The 22551-nt window shown below is 55.7% G+C and overlaps 4 protein-coding genes across 6 annotated transcripts; 3 read left to right on the top strand and 1 right to left on the bottom strand.

Annotated features, from left to right (window-relative positions):
• The first annotated feature begins 4697 nt into the window (after nucleotides 1–4697).
• Nucleotides 4698–7378, top strand: METRN (meteorin, glial cell differentiation regulator). The gene is given in 7 exon segments (XM_016136679.2): nucleotides 4698–5169; nucleotides 5380–5387; nucleotides 5446–5569; nucleotides 5572–5844; nucleotides 6767–6826; nucleotides 6929–7156; nucleotides 7159–7378. Coding segments are annotated over 7 exon segments (867 nt in total). The 5' UTR covers nucleotides 4698–5072; the 3' UTR covers nucleotides 7236–7378.
• Nucleotides 7379–11085: 3707 nt separating this feature from the next.
• On the bottom strand, nucleotides 11086–19731 carry CCDC78 (coiled-coil domain containing 78). 2 transcript variants are annotated; one of them, XM_016136676.2, is made up of 14 exons: nucleotides 18387–19731; nucleotides 18028–18147; nucleotides 17854–17940; nucleotides 17534–17620; nucleotides 17304–17360; nucleotides 17122–17189; nucleotides 16968–17046; nucleotides 16746–16871; nucleotides 16358–16545; nucleotides 16128–16290; nucleotides 15894–15970; nucleotides 15150–15216; nucleotides 14970–15070; nucleotides 11086–14870 (listed from the first exon to the last, which is right to left on the bottom strand). In XM_016136676.2, exons 1-14 carry the CDS (start codon nucleotides 18444–18446, stop codon nucleotides 14759–14761), a joined length of 1392 nt encoding a protein of 463 aa, XP_015992162.2. In that variant the 5' UTR covers nucleotides 18447–19731; the 3' UTR covers nucleotides 11086–14758. The 2 variants fall into 2 exon arrangements, with proteins under 2 accessions (XP_015992162.2, XP_036081639.1); XM_036225746.1 differs by lacking the exons at nucleotides 15894–15970; nucleotides 16128–16290 and having other exon boundaries at nucleotides 17854–18147.
• Nucleotides 13055–14643, top strand: ANTKMT (adenine nucleotide translocase lysine methyltransferase). 2 transcript variants are annotated; one of them, XM_016136677.2, is made up of 5 exons: nucleotides 13055–13252; nucleotides 13659–13763; nucleotides 13857–13997; nucleotides 14210–14260; nucleotides 14390–14643. In XM_016136677.2, the coding sequence occupies exons 1-5, from the start codon at nucleotides 13091–13093 to the stop codon at nucleotides 14609–14611; spliced, it is 681 nt and encodes a 226-aa protein (XP_015992163.2). In that variant the 5' UTR covers nucleotides 13055–13090; the 3' UTR covers nucleotides 14612–14643. The 2 variants fall into 2 exon arrangements, with proteins under 2 accessions (XP_015992163.2, XP_015992164.2); XM_016136678.2 differs by lacking the exon at nucleotides 13659–13763.
• On the top strand, nucleotides 19058–22489 carry HAGHL (hydroxyacylglutathione hydrolase like). Its single transcript, XM_036225893.1, is given in 10 exon segments — nucleotides 19058–19132; nucleotides 19707–19814; nucleotides 20153–20194; nucleotides 20196–20220; nucleotides 20394–20404; nucleotides 20632–20816; nucleotides 21237–21400; nucleotides 21403–21446; nucleotides 21809–21886; nucleotides 22136–22489. Coding segments are annotated over 10 exon segments (921 nt in total). The 3' UTR covers nucleotides 22325–22489.
• The last annotated feature ends 62 nt before the right edge of the window (nucleotides 22490–22551 follow it).

Below are 22551 nucleotides of genomic sequence, written 5' to 3'. Positions count from 1 at the left end.
AATGCAGTCCAATCCATCCAGTAACCTCCAGTGTGCAGGTCTGGCAGGCTGGCCTTCCAGCTCAGCCTCCACCCCATGTGCAGAGACCTAGGTTGGCATGGCCCCTGGCATGCATGTTGTCCTGACTGGCAGGCAGGGTTTTACCTCAGGCTTCAAGGGGGCCCTTGCCTCTCAGCAGGAGCCAGGACCTCAGGCAGAGAGCAAGTTCTGCCCTCAAAGGGGCCTGAGAAGTTCACTTGCCTTGGAAGAATCTGAGCGAAGAGTAGTTATTCGAAGGTATATGATATACTGCTATGGAAGGCCTGCCTCTTGAACACTTGTGGACTTGCTCATCTCTCTACCTTTGTCACCCCTCCCTGTGTCAAGGCATTCTTCTCCATGGCTGATGGCAGCTACCTCCTCTCTGGTCTCTTCCCAATGCCTCCTACCTGTTCTCCTTGTGCTACAGAGGTATTACTTTACAGTATAGATATGGTCACCATCCTCCCAGGCCACCGTACTGCAGCCTGTGAAGCCCTGAGTCTCCAGCACTGCCAGCCCACAGCCTTGCCCCTTACTCTTATAGCTTTTGCCATCCTGGCCTTTCTCCAGGGTCCCTGCCACACAGGAGAGCGGCCTTCACCCCAGTTAGTGCCCCCCCCCCACAGCAAGAACACCACCCCCTCATGTAAAGCATCGACTCATCTGGAGCACCTCTCATCTGGGGCATTCTCTTACCTGGACTATTCTGTCACCTGGAGCACCTCTTATATTGATACCTGGGCATGGAGGAATCTCCCCAGTCCAGGCTGCTAGGGGATTCCAGTTCTGGAGTCTTGGGCAATAAGGACTGAAGGCTGTTGGCACATCCTGCCCTGAGACCTTGAGAGCTAAGAGAGAGGGAGTCCCTGTCACATGGGAATGGGGATGCCTGTGATAGGGTAACCCCTTGTGGTACTCAAGGCTAGGGGCAGCACCCCTGAAACACCCTCACACGAGGTCATCAGGACTCTCCTTGGGGGACTCTGGAATGATATGTGTGCCCTTGGAGCCACCTGCCTGGGCCCAAATACTCTCTTCCTGGGTAGGGCCTTAGGCAAATACTTCTCCTCCTGAGAAGTGGGTCCGGGGTCCCAGGGGGTGGCCTGAAGGCCCTAGCTCAGCATGATGGTGAGAACCCCATGCCCTATAGTGATTAGGCTGGCTCCGAAGCCTCATGCTATGGAGCTATGAGACAGACACTGTGCCCCTCACTGCTTCAGCCCCCCACTCAGAGGCAGAGGCCCCAAGAATGCCTGGGAAGGGACTCTTGCAGGATTTTTTGGCTGTTCTTGCCACTCCACAGCCAGAGTGGGTGCCCATGAGTGAGAATCTCTCAGCCTGGAGTGGCCATGGTGGCTGTGGGTGGCAAATAGCAGGCAGTGGGCCTCTCTGCTGCCTTCCAGCTTCTACTCCCTGCCTTCCCTCTTCCTGGGACCCACGCTGGACCCACCAGGGTCAAGGGGGCGGAGCAGACAGGGCTGAGGATGACTCAGGGCCCAGTTGTCACCAAGGCAACCCCGTCGCCTAGCAATGGCGGTCTCCCAGTAACGGTTGTCTCCTAGCAATGGGATATTTTCCCAGCCCCGGCTGGAGTCTAGCAATTATTTTTAGCTCAGCTGCAAATCAGTCTGCAGCTGCATTTTTGGCTCCTCAGGAAGATGCAAGGTGTATGTGTGGGGGTGGATTTCTTGTCAAAGGGAGGAAAAGCACTCCATATACAGGAATCTTGCTCTGTGTTCCAAGGTGCAGGCTTGTGGGAGGACAAGGCCAGATTCTGCCTGGGATCGGGGTAGGGAAATGGGATGTAGGTGAAGGGGAGCCAGAAGTTGCACAGGTTGCCTGGAAGAGTTGGCAGATATGATCATTTCTCTGATGGTGTCTCTGAGAGGACTGGTCACTGCAGCACCCTAGGGCTGCCTAGGTCAGGCTGGCAGGGGTGTGTTATCTAGGCCAGTGCTCATGGTACCATTGGAGCACATCACTGGGTGGCCCAGGTTTTGGTGGGTTCCTGGCACTCCCAGGCCCACAGTTATTGAACCTGTACTTGCTGTCCCCATTCCCCAGCCTCACCCACGGGACAGCACCCTACACTGGGCCAGCTGGAGTGGCACATTCAGGTGCTCTTGGCTTCAGGGGTCTGGGTAGCCACAGGCTCAGCTGGGGACATGGGTGGGGATGGCCTCTGCTTGGCCCATCTCTCTTGCTCTGCCCCTATTTTGCTGAAGCAGGAGCTCAGGTGGGAAGTCCTGAGCAAGTGGGAGGCTTGACCCCTCTCTCTAGGCTCTCTCGTAATTCCTGAAAGGTTTCTGTTCGCTGTTCTCTTGAGGCTAAGTCCAAACTCTCCCCTGGCCAATGAGCCTGGGGCTGGCCCTGCTCACTTTCCACTGGCCACCTTCCTGGGACCTGGTTGCCCTGAGCTCTATCATGTCATTGGAGCCCTCGCCCTCTGTTCACCTGACCTGGGGCACTCTTCTCTGGCTTTGTATTGCTCCCCCAGATCCCCAAATAGCCCAGCCCCTGCCTTGGTCATGAGTACTCCTTGCCTGTAGCCTTAGCACTTTGGGCTTCCCTAGGTAGGTGTCCTTCACCCTGTGGGGTTGCTTCCCCTGCTGGAGTTCAGGGCCACCTGTTCCAGGCACCATTCATGGCAGGGCTCACCTCTGACACTGTTCCTTGTCCTAGTATCAGCTCCAGCCCCTTGCCAGGACCTAGGTTTTGGGTGGGAATGAAGATAGGTCCCTTTTGGAGGGTCAGGACATTGAAGGGTCTAGAGCTGAGGGATGTGAAGGAGCCCCCAAACTGAGTATAGACATCAGAGGAGTTACTTGAGATATGGGATGTCATTCATCCATTCACTCACTCATTCATTCACTCATTGGCATACACACACACTCATTCTCCAAGTATTTACTGGGTACCTTCAGTGTGTCTGGTCCTATACCTCCAGCATGGCCTTCTGGCTCTCTGTCCCATAGGCAGCATACTTCTGATGGCTAACACTACCCAGGTGTTTTCTTGGGTGGGGCCGGAACTTGTGAACACAGGTGGCTAATGCTGTCCAGGTCTGCAGGTGACAACATCATCCCTGGGCCCCTCAAATAAGAGGCTGGGGCAGGGCAGGGGAAGCCTGGTGTTGAAGATACAGCCCAGGGCCAGGAGTGTGCCAATTTCAGACCAGGTTACCTGTTAGAAACCCCTCCCTTGCACCCACAGATACTGGTCCATCCTCTGGGGGTAAGGTTGGGGTGGAAAGCCAGGGCCCTAGGTCGGCAGGGGGTGGATCTGAGGCCGTTTCTTCACTCTGCCACTAGAGGGCGCCCAGAGCCCACTCTCTGCCTCTGAGGTGGGGGCAGGTAAGGCCAAGGCCCTAGTGACCAGCCCTAAGTGGACCCATGGCCTCAGCAAGGGCAGCGGTAGCAGCTGACCTGAGTGATCCCTCCCTTCCTTTACAGCACCTCTTTTGTCTTTTAATACCCAGCTCCAGGCCCTGTCTACCCCCCCCCCTTTTTTTAAATCTTTATTGGGTAAAATAGACATAAGAAAACCATCTCAACCATTTTTGGGTGTACAGTTCAGTAGTGTTACATACTTTCACACTGTAATGCAAACATCACCACCATCTATCTCCAGAATGTTTTCATCTCCCCAAACTAAGTCTCTAACCTCATTAAGCACTAACTCCCTACCCCCAACATCTTCTAGCCCCAGTACCCATCATTCTACTTTGTTTCTGAATTAGGGACCTCACAGAAGTGGAATCATACAATATTTCTCCTTTCGTGAGTGGCTTATTTCACTGAGCATAATGTACTCAAGGTTCATACATATTGTAGCATGTGTCAGAATTTCCTTTCTTTTTAAGGCTGAATCATATACCAGCTATGAATGGACCGCATTTTGTTTCTCCATTCATCTGTTGATGGGCACTTGGATTGCATCCATCTTTTGGCTATCATGATAGTGACAGCTGGTTCTCAGCCCACCAGCTGAGCCCTATAGGTGTCTCATCACTCTTTGGCCTGAGAGGGACTTGGGGCAGGGGAGGGGGCAGCCTGGTATGCTCAGTTTAGCAGCAGCTCCAACCTCTCACTTCCTCTTGGGCCATCTGTCCTCATCTGTCAGCCATGCAGTCAAGCCTAGGCATAGCAGGAAGGCTGGAGTGTGGGGACAGTGGGGTGGAGGGTTCATACACACAGATGGCAGAGTCTATGCTGGTTCCCACAGATCTGGCTAAAGTTCTCATTGACTCCAAGGGTTTTAGTATGAGGTTAGACTCCTCACTTTCTGGGTAAGGACTCTGTTAGCTGACCTAGGGGTTTCCCAGGCTGTTGAGAGCTGTCCACTTGGCCTTTGCCTAGGCCATCTGCTCCTCACTCAGCCTGAAATCGCCCTAGTCCCCATTGGCCAGCCACTCCCCACCTCCTACCCTCAGGCGAAATCCTGGCTGTGGGAATCTCTGTGCTTTCCCACCATTCCCCTCCTCTCATTTTGGACAATCCATGTCCTGATCTCCTGGAGGCCTGATTTTGTGGCTCAGGGATGCCCATCCACTTTTGTTATTCCACGGGTGGCCGGCAGCCACAGCACCTAGCCCCTCCTCCCTGGGGTACCCACAGCCTCCTGGGATTGGTTGGGGACAGGGAAGGAGATGTGTTCTGAGAGCCACTCTTGGAAGGGACCACCCACAATGAGCACGCCAGGTTCCACTGGATACTAAACCTACCCCTTTACGCAACCAAGGGTTCAGAGGACAAGCACCGGACCAGGACCGCGTACAAGTCGAAGCTGGTGGCGGGGTTACCTCAAAGGGCGACACAGTTCGCAGAGCTGGGAGCCTCCTCACCACCGCCTGCTAGGACTCGGGCTTTTCATCCCGCCCCCGCGAGCACCGCTGCGATTGGAGGAAAGTTCCGGGGCCGGCCGGCGATTGGCCGCCTGCCTGGGTAGCTCCGACGTCTCTCCTGGCTGCGCTTCTGAGCTGCGGCCGCAGTGGGCTGCGTGCGGCTAGGGTCGGTGTGACGGGTCGCTCTAGCCTCCCGGTTGCCGGCGCCATGCAGCCTCTTGCGCTACTCTGCGCGCTGTGCTGCGGCCTCTTGGCCGTGGCCGCCAGCGCGGGTTATTCGGAGGACAGCCGCAGCTGGAGAGGCAGTTACGACCCCCGGGAGCAGCCCCTTGGGGCTGCTTTCTCCCCTAGGAGGGGCCTGCGGGATGGTGTAGTTCGCTCTTTGGGTTGGGAGTCTCTCCGCCCTGGCACTAAATCCCTGGTCTCCCTCCAGAGTGCGAAGGATGCTGCGCCTCAGTTTCCTCCTCCACAGAGTGAACGCAGCTTTTTGCCTGCGGGGAGCGGGTGCAGGAGAGGTGGCTACGTCGGTTAGGGAAGCGGGACGCCCGCCTTAGTCCCGCGCGTCTATCCACAGCGGCCAGACCCAAGAGCCCGGCAGCGTGGGGCAGCTGGTCCTGGCCTATTGTGGAGCTTCGGGGACTGAGTGGCTGTACCTGGCGGGAGCGCTGCGTCTGACCCTAGGCGGCTCCGATTCCAGCGCGCGGGCTGCATCGCCTGCCTGCGGCCGGCACAACCCTTTGCGGGCGCCCAGGTCTTCGTGGAGTGGGCGGGCGGCGCCCTGGAGCTGCTGCTGCTGGCTGAGGGCCTGGGCCCGTCCAAGGGCCGATATGTGCGCTGGGGTCCCCGTGAAGGTAGGGCTCTCTTCCTGCAGGCCGCCCCGCACCGCGACATCAGCCGCCGCGTGGCCTCCTTCCGTTTCGAGCTGAGCGAGGACAGGCGTCCGGAGCTGCCTCCGCCGGCCCACGGTCTAGGAGCAGATGGTGAGTGACGGTCTGGGTGGGGAGTGGGGGAATCATGAAGTCAAACTCTACCTGGGCAGGGTAGGAAATGCCTGTCTTCCCCACTGCACACAGAGAGAAACTGAGGCGCTTGTCAGATACCACACAGTGAGCAGTAGCGCCGGGACAAGTCAGAGGGAGGGAGGGCGTTCCTCTATGACTCATCTTAAGGAAAGAATGGGCAGGGGACAGAATGGAGAGAAGAGGAGGCCAGGCAGGGCAATGCCCATTTCTCGTCCCTAAGGGGCTTAAGAAAGAAATGATGAAGGCGGTACAGAATCAAAGCCCTGGGTCAAAGCTGTTCAGGACTCCCTAGCCCAGGGAAGACCTCTTCTCCCCTCCCCTAGCCCAATACAACAAAAATGCAGTGTGAGTCTGTCACCATGGAGATGCTCCAGGACAGCAGGCCTAACTCTTTGCTGTCCTGGAGCTTGGAGCCTGACCACCACAGGGAGTGGAGTCTCTTTGTTCTGCCTCCAATTCCAGGCCAGAGACTACAGAGCCCAACAGATCCTCCTGTTCCATCCCCACCCCGCCCCTGGACCAGGCTGGTGTCTCGGGGCCCAAGAGGCAGCTCTGGGAGGCCACAGGGGTTACCGCACATGCGAGATGGGTATGAGAGAGCGTACACCTGGACACTGAGCTCCAGGTAGGTGAGTTCTCACCTGCTGGGAACCACCCCCAAGCCCATGTCTGTGCACTCATGAGTCTGCAAGCATGACCTGGAATGCAGGGGGGTCTTCAGGGAGTGTGCAAGTGTGTTTTCACAGATCTCCAGCTGCCATTAGGCCCTGAGGGAGTTCTGGTCACTTGCTCTCACCCTTCACCCTCTGGCTGGTTGGGGTGGCCTCAGATAGTCCAAGACCAGGAAGGGGCTACGCTCACCATCTCCTCTGCATGCCAGGTGCTTGTAGGCCCTGTAGTGATGTGGCGTTCTTCCTGGCCTCATGAACCAGCAACTTTGGTCAGTGTTCATGTGGAAAGGAAGGGGGCAAGAGTTGGGGAAGGGAGCCTGGGGCCTACCCTCCCCTACATGCCAGCTGCTGGCCAATGTATCTCCCCACAGTGATTCATGGGACCATCTACGGGGTTGTCCATGACACGGAGCTGCAGGAGTCCATTATCACCATTACAGTTTCCCGTGTCTCCGCCAGACTGCCACTATTCCAGGTGGAGGACTCTGGGAGCCAGGCCTGCATTTGCACTCCACTACACTGTGGTGTCAGCCCTGGCCTGGGAACCTTCCTCTTCATGGGCCGGAGCTGCTTTGGTGAGGCCTGGCTTGGCTGTGCACCTGCTTCAAGGAATTCAGCCATGCCTATGCAGCTGCCCATGCTGACCACCTCCACCCCTGTGAGGTGCTGCTGGACTGAGGGACCCTGGGAACAGGGCTTCAGGGAGGGGCTGGGAGGAGGGTGGTTGGGGAGAGGATGGCCTCCAGAGGGCATCACAGTACCAACTGATTCCGAGTGAATAGTCATAACTAATAAGAACATTGATTTCACTAGCCAACATAGGTCAAGTGTCCTGTGCCTGAGCCCAGCCCTGGAACTGCTCTGATTCCTACTTTACATAGCAGGAGGCCTTGTCTAATGCCACCTAGCTAGTGAATGGGACAGCAGCCCATGCCCATGCTCCGAGGAGAGGCTGCTGCTAAGTGGGATGTCCCTGCAACCTCCCACCCACATGAGCCTCAGCTCTGCTGCTCCTGCTCCAAATGCTGGGTACTTCCTCAGCTCAGAGTGGGAATGGAAAATGGGCCATAACTCCCAAAGTCTGAGGTGGGTCATGTCCCTTTTGAGGGCCGGAAGGCAAATATCACTTTCACCCTGGAAGGAAAGGGGTTGCAATCTGGTGGGGTACTGATATCCCTCTGTGGTCTGCTGGGAGCTCAGGAGAGTCATTCTGGTCCTATCCCGCTCTCAGAGAAGAATAGGCCCCTCTTGTCCTAAGGCCCCTGCAACCCCTGTGACGTGTGGAGTATTTTGACATGTGGAACCCGTGGGGTCCTGCTTGTTGCCTGTTTCTGGTGGGCAGGGGCACACGATGGGGCCTCTAAGGAGCATTCCCTGCCACTGGCCCCATTGTTGCTGTCCCTGCCTTCCTCCTCAGCTTCAGCCACATAAAGGGCCAGTGTTTCTGGACAAAGCTGGTGGCTTGAGGCTGAAAGCTCCTGGGATGCCAGGGCTTCTGAACCTTGAATGAGCTCACCTTGCTCACCCTAACTCCACAGCTCCTGGAAAAGAGAGCCACAGCTTAAGTCTTGGGATATGCCTGGGCCGAGCCCTAGAAACGGCTTCCTGTTCTCACCTACTTTCTTTGCTGGTGAAGGGGCCAAAGGGGTCCTGCCATCTTTCAGGCAGCAACTGAGGCTGTGCAGGGCCCACACACAGGACCCCTTCCTCTGGATACTCTGGGGACACTCTGGACTTCCCACAGGATGGCTTTCTGAAGCAGCATATGTATGGGGGAATCCTTTTACTCACTGTTGACTAATGAGAATTACAGGGTTGGGGCGAGGACAGCCACCCTACATGGGAGGCCCCACTGGGCTTCCTGCCTCTCCCTTCCTGAGGCTTCTTGCCACTCTCTCTCACCTCCCCAAACTCTTGGCTATAAATACCATCAACATGCTACTGATCCCTACATTTTGGTCTCCAGCCTAGAGCCCTCCTGAACTGCTGACCCTAGCATCCAGTCAGTCTCCCTTCCCCACAAGGGAATATCCCAGCAAAGACCAGAGGAGGAGGAAGCAAGGGTACCCTGACTGGCTTCCTCCTCCCTGTCTTGAGCAAGCCCCAAGGAGGATGCCCCCAGGGCTGAGCAGCACCCTCACCCTTGGCCCTGCCCTGACTCTCTAGTTAGCTCTCCATAACCTCTCATTCAGAAGGAGGCCCTGCCACACTTAGTGGTGACTGGACTGCCTCTCAGAACACCTGTCCACAAAAATGTGGGGCAGCTGCTCCGGAGTTGGCCCTAGGCTGGGTATTCGCTTCTACCCACCTGCCCCAGGACATGCCTGATCCTCCTATGCACACACTGACTGCAACCAGCACTCCTCCCAGAGGTGCACGAAGGGCAGAAGTGGATGTGGCTAACAGGGCCACTGGAACCCTGGAAGTCAGGCCGGGGGCTTTATGCCTGCCCTGAGGGGGTGGCTAAGGGTAACTGGTGGTGAGCATGCAAGCTGGAGCTATGGGAGCTGGCCTTCAGAGCACCTGTGGGGCACCTCTGGGTGTGTACATTCACATGGCATACACTGACTGTCCAGTGCCCACAGGCTGAAGAGCAGAGTGGCAAATGTCAATGGGAATTGTGGGGTATGTATGCTGGGAAGCCAGTTAGGTGCATACATTTAGTAAACAAGCTTTTACTCAGTACATTTTGGTGTCAGGTGCTGCTCTAAGCACTGGGGATAATGAAGGAACAAGAGACAAGTGCTGTGTAGGATTCCCCCAGCCTGGAGCCCAGGGCACACCCTTCCTTTCTGAGTAGGGCCCTGTGACAGCCCCAAGGAAATGGGATGCTCTGAGCTAGGTGGAGCTGGCTCTCCTCTCCAGGGCTCAGGTTTTGGTAGCAGGGCCCTGGGGTTCCCTGCCAACCAGGGACACTTGTCTTTCAGGTCTGGTGGCAGCTGGGGCCTAGTGTGAGCAGGTATGTGAGGCACTTTGTACTTGGGGGTTGGGAGCAGGGTCTTGGGTGTGCCCAGTGTCTGAAGTACCCTCTGTCCCTGCTGGGGCTCCTGACCAGCATTATGGATGGCTGAGTAGCCAGGCCAGGGCCTGTGTTCAGACAAGCCCCTGACATTTATGGCCATTTGGTGGGGTGATGAGCAGGTCCTGGCTCTATATCCCCACTTTCCTCTCCTATCTTCAGGCTTTGACAGGCCACCTCCAAGAACTCAATTTCTTTTTGACGTTTTGTGGAGAAGGAAGGTGGTCTCAGCTCCTGGGGGCTCTTTCTTTAACCACCCACCATGGCTAGGCCGACTGCCAGAAGCCCTGGCCCCTCACATTTGGCTTCCTTTCCACTATACTCATAGGGAGCTAACATGTGTCTTCTCGGGTCTACTCGATCTCTTCATGTCAGGCCCCTCCTCCCTGTCCCTTAGCTGAGTTCCAACTTCCACCACCCTCTGTCCCTTAGACCAAGCGCATCCTGTTTCTTTCCCACTTGGGCTAATGGTTTTCAGCCAGAGGGGGCAACTGCTTCTAGGCTTGGCTGATTTTTGCGGTGTCCTGATTGGCAGAGACCCTTCTAGTCTCTCTGAGACCGAGCTGTATATGGCCTGGCTGTGACCCAGGGTGGCCAGGCCTGGAGGCTATCCCACCTCCAGTGAGCCCCTTTCCCACTCTCAACCTTAAAAATAAAATAGCCAGTTATTTTACCAGCAAAAATGAATTTATTTGGGAATGATAGAATTGCAATTTTGGGCTTGCAAACTATGGTGTACCATGGGCAAGTCTGGAGAACAAAGGAGAATATCATTTTATAGAGAAAAAGGAGAGAGTTCAGAGGGGTGATTATAAGCAAAAGTCCAGTGGAGGAGACTAAGAGTTCAGGGTAGTGGTGGCTTCCTGTTGGCTGAGTGTGGTGGTTTCTCACTGGCTAGGCTGTTGCTAGGTAAGGAGAAAATCTCTCCTGCTGGAGTAGTAAAGTAGGCTTCTTCCTGTTTGAGTCTACAATGTGCAGTGACTAGCAGTGTGTGAGAGCTCTTTCTTCAAAGTTTCCTGACTCCAATTTTATGAGGTTTCCTTTATTCATTTTTTCACATTTCCGCCCTTTGATCAAGATCTTTCTCTGAAAGTATCACTGATCAATAATCAGTTTTTCTACATTTAGTGGTATTTGTCCCTCTGTGCCAGGAAGGACCTTTCCTGATTATCATGTCCCATGCCAGAGGGAAAGTGCACAGTGATTGGAAACCACTGAGGTCACATTTGAGTAACAAGGGTAAGAGGAAGGACACTTGGGCATTCCCATCTAAAGTCTATCTTGTATCAGGGTCATCTTGATCATCTTGAAGCACTGATTCAGCATCATTCTATTTAGTACATCATTTCTGCAGGAGCTTGATGCTCGACAGGCAGCAGGTACAAAGTTTGAAAATAATTATACAAAACAAAATGAGCAGAATAAAATCCAGTTTATATAATGGTGCTAAACCAGGAGCCCAAACCTGAGGTAACCAGCTAAATAGGTCAAAGGAGATCTCAATGGAGAGTCAGGTGAAATTTGCTTGTTTTCTAATTTTGTCTAAGTGGGTTTCTATTTCTCCAGAATAATTTATGCACGTGCAATACATAGTGTTTGCTATTGCAAACTAAAACATGGTTATTTTTAATCGACATAATTAGGCCTTTGCAATATTGAAGTGTATCTCCTTTTATCAGCTGTGTATCCAAAGAGGCAAGGACTAGATCAATCAGCACCCTGTGACTATCTCCAAGGATGAGAATTTTTGACTTCCAAAGAGGATAGATCTGAGATTTAGAAAAGCCGTTGGCAATAATTTGGCCAGTGTATTTGGAGGGTTTTCCACAAATTGTGCCAATTTAGTTTTGATGATACCCCTGGTTTATTCGACTAGTCCTAAAGCCTGAGAATGATTAAGCACAGTGAAAATGCTATAGAACTGACCAAACAACACAGTCTTGCCATATCTGACCAGTAAAATGGGTTCCCCAGCCTCTATGGAGGTCAAGAGGGGTTTCCCAGGTAGGGATGATTTTTTTCCCAGTAGGATTAGGTACTGACGAGATAGTAGTTAATCCACATGGAAAGGTTTTGACCCAGTGGAAAAACACAAATTACCAAGACACATTTGCATCCATGAAAATGGGGTAGCTGAATAAAGTCCATTTGCCAAACCTCAAATGGTTCATTGGGCAATTGAAAATATATGTGGACAGTTTCCTTGGATTGTATTTTGGGTATGTGGGGCAAGAAAAGTAGGTGCTTTTTGTGGCTTTATTAATATTCTCCCACCAGTATTGGTTTATAAAATTTATCATTTTATCAGTAGACCCATGATTCATTGCATGTACAGTAGTCAGTACTGGGAATTTTAGAATTTCTGGAAGGAGTGGGTCATTATTTGGCCCAAGCCCTAGTTCTGTTTTCATCAAACCAACAGTTATTAGATTTCCAATATAATTTTTCCTCTTCTGGGGCCAATTCTTAGGTATCTCTAATCAATTTCTCTAAATTAGCATTTGGGGAAACATTCCTTTGGACCATGACAGAGGTTTCGCTGTTGGTCCCTTTAAGAGAGAGCAGTGTTCTTGGTGGAAATATATCAGCGAGGTGTTTCCTTTAGCCTCCAGGGAGTCAAGTTTGGAATACCCAAGTATCTTAATAGCCAAGGCAGCTGGTATGAGTATGGCATCTAATAGATTTTTGACATAAGAACCATTTTTAATTGTTTCCCCATTTGAGGTTAAGGAAACCTCGCTATTTTCATTGCATTCCAAGGTCATGAACTACACCAAAGACATAGAGACTATTGGTATGTTTGCGGTTTTGCCCTTGGCTAGAGCACAGGCCAGAGTAACTGTACAATTCAGTCTGTTGAGCAGATGTGGCCAGAGGCAAAGGTGCCACCTTCATGACTTCAAAAGGAGTTACAATGGCATACCCGGCCCAGTATTTACTATTTTTATCCTTTAAATGAAAACTGTAAGTAGACTATGAAAAATCTACTTTGGTTAGAGAAACTTCCTATAAGTTATCAAGTGGAGTCAAAAGGTGATTTGTCAGTGTCAAGCCGTAGTGAGGGATTTTGTCAGAGAAGGGATGATAGCCAGGTCAAAATTAATATAGCGAGTTATACGAGGAGCGGTCAGCAAGGGGATTTCATAGATGAGGCGACTGATGAGGATGAGGATGAGAATTCAGGAGGGCGTCTACAAGATAATTAGTGGGGAATCCCATGACTATTCGGCGGCCTTAAAAAGAAATGGCTCTGAAACAAGGGAGAGGGGCATCCGAGTGCCATAGGGTCTCTAGCTGCTGGCTGTAGTACCTTTTGGAGCGATGGCGATCTCAATGTATTTGGATGAGTGCCAGGTAGGGTCCCTGGGCATCTGCAGACCGGAACGTGAAGGCACCAGTCCGGTCGGCCCCTGCCTCTTCCGGCGTTGCCACAGCCTCCACCCCGCCACTTCCGGTATCGCGCTGGACAGTGTGACGGTCTCGGACATAGTCCTGAGCCGCGTATCCCGCGGCTATGGAGCAGGACGACCCGGCCGAGGCGCTGACAGAGCTGCGCGAGCGGCAGCTGAGCGCACTAGAGCTGCTGCAGGTGGCCGCAGGGTCCAGCCTGGCCGCCTATGCCGTGTGGGCGCTGCTACTGCACCCGGGCTTCCGCCGAGTGCCGCTGCGGCTGCAGGTGACAGGAGGAACCCATGTCGATGGGTGGGATTCCTGGCGGGGTGGGGCCCACGGAGGAACTGGCTCCGGACCCTCCCGCGCCGGTAGCTTCTGGCAGGGCCTGGCGGGGCGTGGCTGCTGGTCTTGTGGGACGGCGCTCTAGCTGTTGGGCGGGGCCAAGGCTGGGGATGGCCTGCCTTGTGGAGCTGAGCCCGGGTGAGAGGGGAGACGGGAAGGTGCTGCACTAGAGGGCCAGTCGGCCTGTGGGTTGGAACCTGCTTCTGATAGGGTAGGTCAGCCTTTGCTAAGAAAGGAAGCCCGGGGCAGTCTCCGCCCCCCGTGTAGTGTGATTCAGGTTTGGAGACCAGACTCGTGAATGGCTAATGGACTCTAGCCCTCCCAGCCCCGTTCCTCTTCTTGGGTAGGTACCCTATGTTGGGGCGAGTGTGCGGCAGGTGGAGCACGTGTTGTTGCTGCTTCGAGGTCGTTCCGGAAAACTGGTGGACCTGGGCTCTGGTGATGGCAGGATTGTAAGGAGTGTGTGTGTATGGGGGGGCGGTCCTCATGGCTATCCCACTAACACACGTCCCATTTTCTGGGCCTGATGCTCTTGGTGCCCACAGGTGCTGGCTGCCCACAGGTGTGGTCTCCGCCCAGCTGTGGGCTACGAGCTGAACCCGTGGCTGGTCAGACTGGCACGGCTGTATGCCTGGAGGGCAGGCTGTGCCAGCAGTGTCTGCTACCACCGTGAGGACCTCTGGAAGGTAACCTGAGGAGTCCTGGATCCCCTCAGACCCCATGCCTGATCTCCACGCTTCCAGTTCTGGGACAGCCACCCTGATGACAGCCCCAGGAGCCCCTGCCACCTGGGCGGGCTGGAGGCTGGCACTCAGAAGCCACGATAACCTTATGCCCACCAGACCTCTTCCCCGGCTGGGATCCCATTCCCTTCTGAGGTGACCTCTTCTTCCCACAGGTGAGCCTGAGGGACTGCTACAATGTATCTGTGTTCCTGGCCCCCAGTGTGGTAGGTCTGGGGTTTGCTAGCCCCAGGGGAGGCCCAGGCCACCCCAGCATATGTGTTGGGCCTGGAGCAGCTGGGAAGGAGCAGCCATGTTCCACCCTGTTCACTCCACCCTCTTGCTCTCTCCCACAGCTCCCACTGCTGGAGGACAAGTTACAGGCGGAGCTGCCCGAAGGGGCCCGTGTGGTGTCGGGGCGCTTCCCCCTCCCAACCTGGCAGCCTGTGGCTGTGGTGGGTGAGGGCCTGGACCGTGTTTGGGCCTATGACATCCACAGTGGTGGGCCAACTGTGCAGGCTTCCCTAGCACCCAGTTCTGTCTTGGTCCCTAGGGTCCCTGAGCCTCAGGCTGGCTGACCATGTGGACATAATAAAGACTCAGTGGGCTCCACCCTGACTCTTTTTGGTTGGAGGGCTGGGTGGAATCAGTCCTCAAGGCGGGGCTGTGAGGAGGGCTCCATGTTGGGTGGGAAGAGCTGTGCTCTGAGTTTATCTGATGACCAGCTAGCGGCTGCGAGTCCTTGGGCGCTGAGGCTTGGCTGGAGGTGCAGCCCCCACTTTCTGGAGGTCCTCTGTACCTATAAGTTTCCTCAACCTCAGGATCTCCTGCTTGTACCTGCTCAGAGAAACCAGGTTTAGTAACTTGCTTGGCTGTGGACAAACCTTGCCTCAAGTGTTTGGGACCTACATACATCCCACCTGCCCGAGAACCCACCTGCCTAGATGCTGGTCCACATATTCCTTGAGCTCAGAAACTTGCTCCTCAGCCATCGTGGCCCGGACTAGCAGCTGTGCCCGCTCCTGTTCCAGCTCTGCCTGGCATGGGGGTATATAAACCATGAGCCAAGACAGAGTGTGAGAAGGGCTTCCCAACTAGGCATTACCCACTCACTACCTGGGTGCCACGGGAGAAGTCTTGGAGCTTCTGATGGATATGGGCCCAAGATGCAGCTTCCAGGCCCCTGTGAGAGGAGAATGGGGGTGGACATGAGGGCTAGCGTTGGCCCAGGCACTGACCAGTGACCTTGCTCAAGTTGGGGCACCTAGATCTTTGAGGTGCTTCCTGGGGCCAAGTTCAGGACAGCATGGGCCCAAGTTCAGGACAGCATGGGCCCACCTGCCACTGTAGGCCCTGCCCAGGCCTTGGAGCCATTTTTCTATGGTGGGCAGGGCAGAACAGCCCAGGCACAGAGGGCCCCACTGGCTGCTCAAGGAGAGTTAAGCCACAAGGCCAGCTTGACAGTGATTCCATTGTAGGGATGCTGACGGGGGGCCTCCTCCCATGCTAGGGGTTTGTTTCCCAAAACCCTGGGAGGTGGGCCTGTATAAGCCCCTGTCTATTGCAATTAGAAATATGGAGGTCCACAGACAAGGGCTGTGGAGGGCACCAGGTAACCTGCTCTTGTCCTGTCCTCCAGGCTCAACCGAAGCTTCCCTTACCCCAGGCTTTCCCTGACCTTCCCATTTGAGGTCAGCCTCTCTCTGATCAGGGTCCCTCTTCACCTCAGGCACTTAGCTTTTCTCTAATTATTAGTGTCTCCCATACAGACCTAGAGCCAAGGGCAGAGATGGGTCACCTTGTTTACTACTGCAACCAGAACCCTGCTTAGCAGTTAAAAGTTGATAGAATAATAATCACCTGCTGGTCCCCCCAACCACCACAGCAGGACACTGTGGCTCTGATGTGCTCCCCTGGGAAGCTTCTCCAGGTCCCTTCTGTGGGAACAAGAGCAGTGTCTTGAGCCCTTTTGAGTCCTTTGGCAGAACAGGGTGGGCTACTCTCAGAGGCCCTGGGGTGGGGGCTTTGCTGAGCCTGGGACAGGCTCTAGAGGGAGTCTGGGCTTTTTGTCCCAAGGCAGCAGGGAGGGGTCACCTGAGCCTGGAACTGTGTTTCCAGCCTTGCCTGGTCCTCCCGCAGGTGGCTGAGCTTGGTGACCAAGTGCAGGGGCTGTGGCTTCAGATCCAAGGTAGTGGCATCAAAGGTAGCTTTGGGTATCTCAGGTGCCCCGTTGGGGTGCAATAATGCCTGCTGTACACTAAGCGACATGCCAGGTCATGTAGAGTCACCTCATCCCAGATTCCCATCTCAGGAAAGGGGCCTACCTGTGGCTGACCAGCAGTTCCTCATGCCTTTGGCTCAGATCTGCCAGACGCTTGCGATAGTCTCGAGCAGCCCGGGCCAACTGTTGCTCACGACTGTGGTGTGCTTTCCGGATGTCCTCCAGAGTGTTTTTGAGGAATGTCCGAAGGGCTGCAGCTGTAGGTGCTTGGCCTGCACCATCTGTGTACTCCTGGAAGTGATGGGGCAGGGCTAGGGCTTGGTTGGGCCCAAACCCCTCCCCTACAATTACCTCCTTGGAACAGGTCTGGTAGTGCAGCAGGTGGGGCCCACAGGGTCTCTAGAGCAATTCAGCAAACCCCAGCCAGGCTTAGGCTCCCCAGGACCCAGGGGCCTCCCACCCAGCACAGGGCCATTCTGCCTATCACTCACTGCCAGGGCTTGGACACAGCGCTGCAATCGGATGGCATATTCCTCATTCAGCTTCTTGAGTTGCAGCTGTAGCCGGGCATTCTCAGCCTCAGTCTGGCGGAGCTGGCCCTGGCAGGTGGACAACACCTGGGGGTGGAAGTGGCCTTGAACCTATGCTCCTAAGGTGGACTTCTACTGAACTTATAGGATCCCTACCCCCAACGGGGTATGGCTGAGCCTCACCATGGCTTGTGCAGCTAGTTGTTGCCCAGCTGTCTTGGCTTTCTCTTGGGCTCCCTCTAGCTGTTGGCCCAGGGCTACCCTGTGGACATGGGTGTGAGACTCAACTGGACCCGAGGAAGGGGACTCCCTCTGCCCCTTCGGAACAGCCACTCACACGTGTGTCTCCAATGCTTGCTGCCGGGCCCTCTGCTGCTCCAGTGCCTGCTTCACTTCTCTCTGTAGCTGTGAGGTTCACAGGGCTGACCCCAAGTTCTGGGTCCCCTGCACTGTCCCACCCCCAACCCTGGGCTGGGAGAAACCTGGATACGCCTCCAGGCTAGGTTACTGCACACTCACGCCATTCCCTAGCTTCTGCTGCTTGTCCTTAGGGGTCCGGAAGTCCTTGGGCTGCACCTGTATGGGAGAGCCGGTCCCAGCTTCACTGCACCCCTGCTGCACTGCACCCTTATTCTGCTCCCACCCAGCTCACCCAGCTAGGCCCTGCATGCACTCATGGTGGCCTGGAGTCTGCAGTGATCAGAGTGACTCTGCCTTCTAGCTTTGTGCCCAATCTTATGTATGGGCACCTGGCAGGGCTCTGGATCAGCCTCTGTTGGGGCTGCATGCTTTCTGTGTAGCTCCAGCTCCAGCACCCGGCTCTCCAACCGCAGGACCTGTGGGGCGACCAGGATGAGCAGGTGTACTTGCCTCTGGGCCACCTGGGGCAGGTCAACATCTGTCTTGGCACACGTGGACACAAAACATGCGAGACATTTAGGGACTCAGACACTGCGTGGGTGTGCACAATCACATGGGGGCACACCTGCACCCCTCACAGCACTGGTCCTAAGTATTCATTCACCCCAAGCACTCAGGAAGGCACACATGGGCACACATCAGTACCCACCTCACTCTTAAGTTCAAAGATTTCAGCCTCATGTTGCTTTTGCAGGCAGTGGGTTGTGATCTGCAGGTTGATCAGCTCCTTAGAGATCTGTGGGTGCCCAGGGTGAGAGGTGGTACCTGTGGAACCCTGCAGGCACCCACCCTCCTGCCAGCTCCTCAGGGCCCCCACACTCACTTGCAGCTGCTGCTCCTCACTCAGCTCTAGTTCTGAGGGAAGCTCTGTCTTAAGGCTGGTGGCCCCAGCTGGGGTACCTCCAGGGACTCCTGGTAGCCAGTCCTCAGCTAGTGGTAAAACCTGGGGCGGCACCAACACCCATCCTCACCAGGTACGTCTCAAGCTGGGCTGTGGCTTCCATTCCTTTGGAGCCACCAGCCATCCATGCACACACACCAAGCCCAGCTGAGCTGGGGGAGCCAGGCCCAAGGATAGGATCAGGCCCAGGCCATAGGTACCTGCCCCGCTCCTGGCCCCTGAGGGGACAGGGAAAACCCCCAACTCCATGGCAAAAACAGCAGCATCCTGGGAGGACTCACTTTCTCAGTGGGCCGAGGTGGGGCCCCTGGCCTGGGGCCTGGGGCTGCTGTATACTCCATAGACAGAAGGTACTCTGGCTGCCCCAAGGCCAGTTCAGCCTCACCTACTGGCCTGTTGCTGCGACACCGTGGTTTGTGTTGCCAAGGCTTCTCTTGGTCCCGGGAGTCTCCTGGGCACGCCCCTCCGGCCCGCCCATGAGGGCAGGCAGTTCAGTGGTTGGGGAGGTGGGAGGAGTTCTGTTTTTTTCCATATATGGAGACCCATTTTTTTTTTTCCTGGCTTCAATTTCTTCACCTGGGAAATGCAGACCAGCTCCCCTGCTTTCATCTGGGGCGCGGATGGAATAAGGGGTGCTTGAAAGCACCCAGCCTGGGTAGATGGGGGACAGCGCGCACGAAAAGGAGTTACCACTGCTGTTACTGTTATCTTCACGCAGGGTACCCTGTCCTACCATATGGGTTTGCACGCTCATTAGGCACCTTCTGTGTTCCTCCCAGGGCTGGCTGAGCGCTTGGACAGGCAGGCAAATAAAATGGACAGATTCCTGCGCCTCCGGCCTGAAGGAAAGGAATGTAGACGTCCCAATCAGGGTCCAGGGAGGGGATCGGGAGGACATAGTAGGGCTTAGCGGAGGAAGTGCCGAAGCACGGGGCGCGATGGCAGGACGTGCATGAGGCCCCCACTAGAGCACGCGCTCTCCGACCGCCAGACTTTGGGTCCCCGCCGAGCGCAGGTTCCAGGCCGGGTAGGGTGGGGACCGTTGGCGGCGGCCAGGCAAAGCGTCGCGCTGTGTAAGGGACCTGTGACCAGCACCCGAAGCCCGCCTCGTCCGGCGTCGTTCCGGGGCGCAAAGTCAGCTGGCGCAAGCCTTGCGGGTAAGTAGGTGGCCAGGAAAGAGAGCAGTCGGGGGCCGGCCTTGCGCAACCGAGAAGCGGCCGGGTGGGCAGGTCAAGCCTGGATAGGGGCGGGGCCTGCTGAGGAGGAAGTGGCCTACCAGCACGGCAACTTAGGCTGCGGGCGGAGCCAGGGAGAGGGCGTGGCTTATGGGAAACGCTGAGTGGCGTAGGAGGGGCGGGTCCTAAGACTGGTTGTGGCTTGGCGAAAACCTGGAGTTCGCAACCGCTGTTCAACTTGAACCCGGAGCTAGGGATTCCACAGGCACGTTCTTAGAGCAGGGAGCGGGGCTCTTTTTCTGACCTCTAGTGTATGTGTGTGCAGAGCTGACCCACCCCTCTGCGCACAGACCTGCCTCGGGTCCGGAGAGGGAAGCCCCACCCTGAGGAAGGGGCTCTGAAGGCTGGGGAGGAGGCTCGGAGTAGCTGAGCCCTGCGACCACGAAGGTCAAGGTCATCCCTGTGCTTGAGGACAACTACATGTATCTGGTCATTGAGAAGCACATGTGGGAGGATGTGACTGTGCTTAAGAAGGTGAGGACAGGCTGTGGGCCCAGGCATTTTGGGTGGTGACCTCGCTACTCCCCCTTCCAAGAGGCTCCCCCACCACCTTGGTTGAAGCAAACCCTTTTTGTTTTCTAATCTCTGGTGGTTTGGGGTTTAGGGTTTCCTGATTATATCTTGGGCTTCCTCAGAGGTTAAACCCTCCTCTTTCCCCTTCCTCTGGTACCTAACAGTTCTGTACACACTGGGCGCTGAGTAATTGCTGGATCTCCCTTACCCCTCCCTTCCCCGCCCGTCCTGGCCTGCCTGGGGCGCTGTTTACACCAAAAATGGACCCTTCCCATCTCCCTAACTCCCAACCATTTCAGCTGCTGGAGATAGTAGGCCGGGAGGGAATATCACTGACCACCAACCATACTGACTACTCACCACCATTGTTGAATGCAATTGGTGCAGACCAAGGCTCTATGGCCTCTACTCCACCCCCGCCCCAGTGCGATCCTGCTCCCACCCATTTGCAGAAACCATGCTTGGGGCTATGCGGAACTGGCATGTCTCTGGCTCAGACTGGAGGTGCTAGGACGAGTGCATCTGCATGCTGACCCACAGGCTGGCGCAAGGTAAGGAACGAATGTGCCCTGGGAAGCAGGGGTCCCCAACCCCCAGGGCCACGGACCAGTACCATCTGTGGCTTGTTAGAAGCCAGGCTGCACAGAAGGAGGTGAGGGGCCAGTGAGCAAGCAAAGCTTCATTTTTATTTGTAGCTGCTCCCCAGCGCTAGCATCACTGCCTCAGCTCCACCGCAAATCGTCAGGGATTAGATTCTCATAGAACTGGTCCCTGGTGCCAAAAAGGTTGGAGACCACTGCCTAGGAGGGCTGGGAGGCGCCAGACCACTGGCCTCACACGCCTACCTGCTCTGCAGTTTGGGGCCAGCCATGTGTGCTGTCTCCTGACACTGGGCCACACCTCCGGCCATGTGAGCTATTTCCTGTAGGACTAGTGTCCGGATCTGACTGCCTGTGTTCTCAGGTAGTGTTGCCCTGCACTCACCTCCCTCTGACCCCATTCCGCCTTCTCTGACCCACTCTTCTCAGTGGATATGCTTTTCTTGGCCTGCTGCAGTTGGCACCTGGAGAGCATAGCTCAGCATACTGGCACACTGGGTACTCTGTCCCAAGGCAGTGAGCTGCCTGTCCCTTCCCCTCCCTCAGGTTCCAGCCTCCCTGCACAACCCACAGGCTGTGTCCAAATGCCTGCTAAGGAGGCACTGTGGCAGCCTGCTCTTTAGTGCAGTCCCTGGGGAGAGCCCAAGGCCTCCCGAGACACAGTGGCTCATGCCTTGCCATATGCTCCCAGCCTGCCCCACAGGAAGGCCCAGAACACTGGCTTGTATTCCACCCTTAGGAAGGGTGACTTGCCATATGCCAGGAGTGCAGAATAAATGCTCAGGGCAGATTGGGTGCTGGGGTCTGGGGAGGGACCTGGCCAGGCCAGCCAGGGTGAGCGCTTGTCCCCATCTCTGCCTGTGGCAGTGCTGTGTACCCTAAGTGCCTCCTTTCTCCGGAAGGTGTTCTGTGGCCATAAGCACACACTGGGCCACGTCATTTGCACAGATAGCCCTGCAATAACCATATGAGGGCCAAGCTGTCCTGGGTCAAGGTGTGGTCACTACTCTCCTCCCAATGGTGAGAGAGCTGGAGGGCGGGGGGACTGGGATCCAGGGGCAATACTGTAAGGTCAGTCTGCCATGACTGGCCCGGGGTGACCAGACCTAGTTTAGCCTGGGGTGTGCTGCCTGGCTGAGGGGCTCCCATTGATGAGGGGAAGGGATGGTGACCTTAGGACAGGGAATTGGGCAACCTATGGGACTGGCCCATGAGTGGCTGCCCTCAGGGTATGAGCAGGGGCTGGACTGGGCAAGGCAGCCCCTCCACTGCTCTGGCCCCCAGGTTGGTGCTGAGTGGAGTCAAGTTGCCTGAAGCTCTCAGGTAAGGTGTGACAAGGGCTTGTGGTTATTCCAGAAGAGGGATAAGGAAGACATATCCACAGTCCCATCCACTCTGGGCGAGGAGAATCTCTACAACCCCTTCCTAAGGGTGGTATACTAGCTGGTGTCCTGGGCCTTCCTGTGGGGCAGGCTAGGAGCATATGGCAAGGCATGAGCCACTGTGTCTCAGGAGGCCTTCCCCAGGGACTGTACTTCAGAGCAGGCTGGCGTAGTGCCTCCTTGGCAGGCATCTAGACACAGAGTAAGGTGTTGGGGGACTGGTTATTGGGCTGACTGACAATGGGGAGAAGCTGCTCAGTTAAGCATCTTCTGCCAACACCTGCCCAGCAATTCCCCTTGAGCCCTGTTGATGCCCTTTCTCCACAGGGAGGAGCCTGTGAGCAAGTTCACCAGGAAGGTGGCCCCAGCTGAGGTCCTGGAGGTGCTCTGTAGAGAGCTGATTAGTTTTGAGCAGGTGGCTGAGGCTCTACAGCCACAGGCCTGGGGGTCACTCCTGGCCCTGCAGTGGGGGTTCCTGAGCACACTCTAACCAAAGTGAGCACTCTGTGGACCCGTGGTGGAACCAGGAAGTACATTTTTACCTTCTTCAGTCCTTGGGATGACTGGGCCCATGGGAGGGTTGCCTCCAGAGCCCTCCAAAACCTTGCCTAACTGGCTGCCCAGCCTCAGAAGGTGGACACTCTGGTACTTCCTGGTGGTGGACTTGCCCCATGACCTGAGTGTTTGGGAAACAGCCTAATGGGGTGCATTGACAGG

The sequence above is a fragment of the Rousettus aegyptiacus genome, unplaced genomic scaffold, assembly GCF_014176215.1.
Source record: "Rousettus aegyptiacus isolate mRouAeg1 unplaced genomic scaffold, mRouAeg1.p scaffold_m13_p_8, whole genome shotgun sequence".
Lineage (NCBI taxonomy): Eukaryota > Metazoa > Chordata > Mammalia > Chiroptera > Pteropodidae > Rousettus > Rousettus aegyptiacus.
The sequence above is the reverse complement of the archived record's forward strand: the minus strand, read 5'-3'. Positions and strand labels throughout refer to the sequence as shown.

Bases quoted from the DNA above. Each gene is read 5' to 3' on its own strand.
- CCDC78 (XM_016136676.2), bottom strand. From the start codon at position 18,446: ATGGAGTATACAGCAGCCCCAGGCCCCAGGCCAGGGGCCCCACCTCGG. The intron at 16,872-16,967 runs GTGAGGCTCAGC...TTCCACCCCCAG, and splicing joins AACTAGCTGCACAAGCCATG to GTGTTGTCCACCTGCCAGGG. The intron at 15,071-15,149 runs GTAGTGAGTGGG...CCCCCATGCCAG, and splicing joins ACTTCTCCCGTGGCACCCAG to GCAGAGCTGGAACAGGAGCG.
- ANTKMT (XM_016136677.2), top strand. From the start codon at position 13,091: ATGGAGCAGGACGACCCGGCCGAGGCGCTGACAGAGCTGCGCGAGCGG. The intron at 13,764-13,856 runs GTAAGGAGTGTG...TGGTGCCCACAG, and splicing joins GCTCTGGTGATGGCAGGATT to GTGCTGGCTGCCCACAGGTG. The intron at 13,998-14,209 runs GTAACCTGAGGA...TTCTTCCCACAG, and splicing joins ACCGTGAGGACCTCTGGAAG to GTGAGCCTGAGGGACTGCTA.